Below are 5,160 nucleotides of genomic sequence, written 5' to 3' on the forward strand. Positions count from 1 at the left end.
CAATCCTTTCCCCCTACCTTAGTCTCCATTTTCTCAGCTTCTCGCCCCTTCCAGGCTCCCGCAGGGGCGGAGGACCAGAAATCTCCTGCGAAAGGCTGTTGCACAGTACTTTCCTGGTAGCAGAGGAAATACTGTACTCAGGGGATTTCCTTTTGCCTGTGACTTCTGTAGGCACCAAAGGTCCCAAAGCTGAGCAGGTCCTGGAGCAGGGGAAGGAGCTGGGACTTACCTGCCCAGGGGCCCTGGGCACGGGGGGAGGACCTAGCCTGGCGTGATCAAACTGACTCCCAAAAAAAGCCGAGCAAGGAGAACCCAACAGAAGTGAAGCCACAGCCAACACCAGGGGGTTGGGTCAGTACCTTGATTTCTGGGACCGAAATCCTAGATTCGGGATTTTTATCCAGCATCCGTGTAATCAAATCCTTCAAGAAGTCTGTAACTTCTGGCCTGGGGAAAGGAGGGGGGAGAGATGAGATGGGGAAGGGGATGGATGCTGCCTCCATTCTTCACCCCAGTGCCAGCCGCCGTGGGCCTTCCCAGGTAGATTGGGGCTGGACTCCAGCCCTGGCAGGGACGCAGCTCCGGGTACTCGTGCACCCAGGTGCCATGCAGCCCTTCCTCCCCAAACCCTCCAGGGAAGAAAAATATCCCCTTTTTGGGCAATCCAAAGTGTGATCCCGTGTGTACGGGGCTGGGAGAGCCCAACACCAACTCCACCCAGGCTAAAACTCAACAGGCAGCAACTGCAGAGGCTAATCCATTCCCTCAAACACCTCTGCAACTTCAATCGCTCCTTCATCGGCAACTGCACACCAAGGTGTTGCCTTCACGATTAATGCAAAGGAAGTTTTCCAGGGCCGTGGGCCAACAGAAGGGCTCAGAGCCTGAGTTTTGCAAAACTGCAGCGGAGCAGGGCCAGCCCCACCCTGGCAGCGCCTGAGAAATGGCTCAAACGAGCTTTAAAATAAGGGCTGAGGGCTTTTTTTTTTTTTTTTTTTTTTTATTTTTTGAGTACTTACTGATCCGGGAACTCCAACGTCTGGGTCTTGATTTTATTGTGTAAACTCAGGATCCTTTCATCCATAAAAGGGCACTACCGCGAAGAAAAAGAGCAATGAGAAAAGCAACAACCTCTGTTAAGAAGTGGCAGTGGGGCAGCCAGTTGAGCATCGGGATCTCGTAGGGTTTGAAGGAAAGCAAGGAGCCAGTTATAGGGAAATACCAGAAGATTTCCTATTATATCAATGTCTTCTTTTAAATGCAATGGAAATAACATTTGACTAAAAATGGCCAAATTACTACAACAGCTCCTTTCCTAAAAAATCTGGCCAGGCACAGAATTTTTTCCCTGGGGAAAAAGAGAAACACGGCCCTTTTGGCTGCACCCATCCCACGGACAGGCAGAGGTTTCCAATTTCCACCCACACAGCCCCGTCTCCCCTCAGCAATACCCGGCTGCTCGAAGAGGGGTGCAGGGTGCAAATCCCACCGTGTACCTGGCACATGGGAGGCACACGCCAACCCCCCCCCCCAGACCACCAACAGTGCTGAAAAATCAATCTCATTACCTGCCCAAACACAAAGCAGTACAGTGTGATCCCCATGGCCCAGACATCCAAAGCCTGCAGAGTAAAGAAAGCATAGTTAGATCTGCAACAGACAGCGTGTGCGAGGAAGATTAGTCCAAAACCCCTCAAATCGCTACTAAATACCTTTCCGGAGAAGATTTTCCTGGTTTCCGAGAGCGTCTCCGGGGCCATGAAGGCGGGGGTGCCCACCGTGTTGGTTAAGAGGGCATCGGCTCCCTTGAACTCGTTGCTCACTCCAAAGTCAGCGATCTTGATGTGCCCGTCTTCCCCCACGAGGAGGTTGGAAGGTTTAATATCCCGGTGGATTATCTTTTGATAGTGCACTGTAGCCGAAGGAAAAACAAGTGCTTCAGCAGCAGGACTGGTCTGCAGCGAAGGAGCCACGAAGCCCCTGCATGGCTGTAAGCCTTTCTGCTAACACCATGACCAGCTCCAGCTTCAAAAACCCCTGTGCAGTAGCATGAGCCACCAGAAACGGCACCGTACACCAGCAGAAAGTCCAGCCCCAGGTGTTTAGAAAAAAATACGAATAAGAAATCCCATCCTTTTTGCACAGACACTCACAGTATTCAATGCCCTTGATCAGATCCTGGAAGTAGAACCGAGCCTGGTCCTCGCTGAGAGGTTTCAGGGTTGGGATTTCCATCACGGGGCTGCAAAGGCAACAGAGAACGGAGCTCGTTCCCCATCCGGATGCACTGAAACAGGTCCCGGAGGCTTTGCCGCCAGCCAGTGACAGCACGTGGCCCCAGATGCAGGCACACAGGGGGTGTACACAACTGTAACTGGGCTGGGGAGATGCTACCCAAATTCATAGGGGACCCACCAAGAACCTCCCCATCGCCTGTGTGTCCCATGCCCGCCTCAGGTGGCCGAGCTGTGCCACCCACAAACCCGTCTCACGTTCATGCTTTAGTAGGTTTAAATCTGGAATTCAATACTCACCCTTGCTTCACCAGTTCAAACACTGAAACACAAAAGAGAAGGTGATTACGAATCACTTACAGGTTAGAGCTCCTGTGGGCACAGTCTCAGCGCAAAAGCAATTATTTTAATGACAAAAATTCTAAAAATTATGTATTTTTTTAAAAAAGGAGATGCCATCTTATGCAAGGCACATGGCATTGTGGTTGCTTCCATTTTCAGTTAAGGGGATGCTGCCAACTGCCTTCTCAGTGCTGCAGCTTCAGCATCGTGAAGTGCCCTCCACGCGGCACACTAAACCCCTCAGTTTGCCTGCAAAACCAAGGCCGAGCCCACGCCCCAGGCAAACCTCTGCGCTTGGCCATGAAGGCATCGCACACTCCTCCGCTAGTACAGGCTGAACATAAATGATGGAAAAGAAATGCCTCCTCCAAAAGCGTGTGTATTTACATCAAGCAAACCACTGCAGTCTGCAAGACAGGGTGGGAAGGAGCTCGTTTGTACTGTGGATAATTAACACATGCCTTGTTCTCGAAGCCAAAGAAACAAAGCTACTTTCTAGCAGCCCAGCTTCAGAGCCGAGAACATAAGTGCTGGTACCTCTCATGGCAAAGCATGCCCTGATGTCAAATTAAAGTCTATAAAGTGCTATAAAGCACTTCTGTCTCCTTTCTGAACCCAGACTGGATCCTGTTTGCTCCAACCATTAGAGGGGATTTGCTTCTCCAGCACATCCAGGCCATACCCGCTCTGGAGGAGAGACCCAACCCCGCACACAGCTGCCCCAAAACGCGGGGGAAACCCTTTGCCCTGGCAAACCCCAATCCCTCTGACACCCTGCAAGCGCCACAGGGCAGTGGGCAGTTACCCATGTACAGGTGGTCCTCGCTGGGGTCATCCAGGACCTGCCAAAAGAAGCAGAAAGGAAATTAAACAGCACCAAAAAACCTTGCAAATTAAACACTGTGATTTTTTATTTAGCGGCCATCTCAATCCTGCACCATCTGCACCATTAGCATGGTCTGCTAATCTCCGAGCTTCTACCCACAAGGGATGGGGGAAAAAAAAGAGGACAGAGATATAGCTGTATTTCAAGGAAGTAAATATTTAAAACACACAGGAAGCATCATTTGACTCATAAGCCAAATAAACTCCAGCCTGCACATCCTTAATTCTTGATTTTTGGACCATTTCATACAGTCAGTGGGCGGAGGGCAGGGCGGCTGCGTCACAGAACCTGCAGAAACACCAGTTCCTCCCCAAAACCCATCCGAGCACTTGTTTCCTCCAAGGAAGCAATATTTTTCTGCATTTTCCTTTCTGGGGAGGAAAGAAAAAAAATCCTCTTTTGGGAGGTGGGAATAAAAATCCTTTTAAACCAGGGAAAACATAAGTCTCCCGTAAGCAGGACCTGCCGTGGCCATCCCAGCCCTTCTGCAGTTGCTCCCCTCTGCCCAAGCCAACGCGTAGCCCATCCCCGCAGCATCCAGGCTCCTTCACGCTCGGGGTGGGTTTCGGGAAGGGGCGGGCCAGCACTCACCTCCACCAGCTTCACCACGTTGGGGTGGTCCAGCTTCTTCAGGATGGCGATCTCCTGGTAGACCTGCTCGATGGGCCCTTTGGGCTGCAGGCAGCCCTCAGAGGCAGCTTTGGCTCCACGGGGCGGTGGGCGGCCTGCGGGAAAGGCAAAGACGGGGTGTCTGGTTGGGAACGAGCCCCCGGGGTCCCCAGATCATCTCCCACCCTAAAGCTTTTGCACCACTTACGGGGGAAGCCCGCCTGTCTCATCAGCTTCTTTTTGGAGAGAACCTTCATTGCCTGCAAGAGGGGAAAAAACAAGTGGGATTTGGGGCAAACCAAGGATAAAATGGGCCTGGTGGGATGGGGCCAGCACGGAGCCGGGCAGGGAGTCAGTGGAGGGGATCCGTCCCCCATCCCACCTGCCCCGCTGCGGGCTCTGGGGACGTGCGCTACTCACATAGTAGGTGTTATCGTCCTCGTTGTAGGCCAGCTTCACCACCCCATAGGAGCCCTAGAGAGGGGCACAGCCATGGGCACCAGTTAGGGACAGTCCAAAAAAACCCCACAGCACCAAACCGGACTCCGGGCTCCTCCGCAAACCTGGCCCCACTGGGATCACGGAGCTGGTGGGCGATGCCGGGTGTAGTGGGACGCATGGGCTGGCATCACACCTCCGGCAAAGAAAAGCTCCAAACGCCCCATTTCGTGGGAGGGAGGGGGAATGGGGAAAATTAATAATAATTTTTAAAAAATATACAATTCAGTCGGTATCACCCGGAAGAGACCGGCGTCGCAGTGAGGAGCCGGCTGAGTTGCCGTGGTGAGCGGCTGAAATTGCCATCTCACCGGCTGGAAAGCAAAAATGAGCCCAGCACCCTCCCGCCCCGAATCCCTCCATCCCACCCCAAACCTGGCCAATATTCACCTTCCCGATCTCGTCCTTCAGCTTGTACTGGTTGAGCTGCACACAGTCCTGCGGGAAGAGAGGGGGGGGTCTGACACGAGCCACGAAACTGCTTGCATTTGCTCTCCTCCTTCTAAATCTCCAGGAAAACTTTCTCTGCAAACTGCTGCCCTGTTCTGCTCTGCCCGGGCACCCGCTCGGGGCTGCGCAGCTTTGATTCAT

At 52.8% G+C, this 5,160-nt stretch overlaps 1 protein-coding gene across 1 annotated transcript in view; it reads right to left on the reverse strand.

Moving 5' to 3' along the window:
* Nucleotides 1-5,160, reverse strand: part of CAMKK2 (calcium/calmodulin-dependent protein kinase kinase 2, beta) — an 11,648-nt gene extending 6,488 nt beyond the window's left edge. The window contains exons 1-12 of the mRNA XM_009321222.1: nt 4,960-5,160; nt 4,492-4,545; nt 4,280-4,331; nt 4,054-4,187; nt 3,382-3,418; nt 2,535-2,556; nt 2,154-2,242; nt 1,713-1,912; nt 1,569-1,622; nt 1,020-1,093; nt 360-447; nt 18-113 (exon numbers count right to left, since the gene is read on the reverse strand). Of these exons, the coding sequence (XP_009319497.1) occupies nt 18-113; nt 360-447; nt 1,020-1,093; nt 1,569-1,622; nt 1,713-1,912; nt 2,154-2,242; nt 2,535-2,556; nt 3,382-3,418; nt 4,054-4,187; nt 4,280-4,331; nt 4,492-4,545; nt 4,960-5,160 (1,101 nt within the window). The remainder of the gene's footprint in view (nt 1-17; nt 114-359; nt 448-1,019; nt 1,094-1,568; nt 1,623-1,712; nt 1,913-2,153; nt 2,243-2,534; nt 2,557-3,381; nt 3,419-4,053; nt 4,188-4,279; nt 4,332-4,491; nt 4,546-4,959) is intronic.

The sequence above is a fragment of the Pygoscelis adeliae genome, unplaced genomic scaffold (assembly GCF_000699105.1).
Source record: "Pygoscelis adeliae isolate BGI_AS28 unplaced genomic scaffold, ASM69910v1 Scaffold93, whole genome shotgun sequence".
Lineage (NCBI taxonomy): Eukaryota > Metazoa > Chordata > Aves > Sphenisciformes > Spheniscidae > Pygoscelis > Pygoscelis adeliae.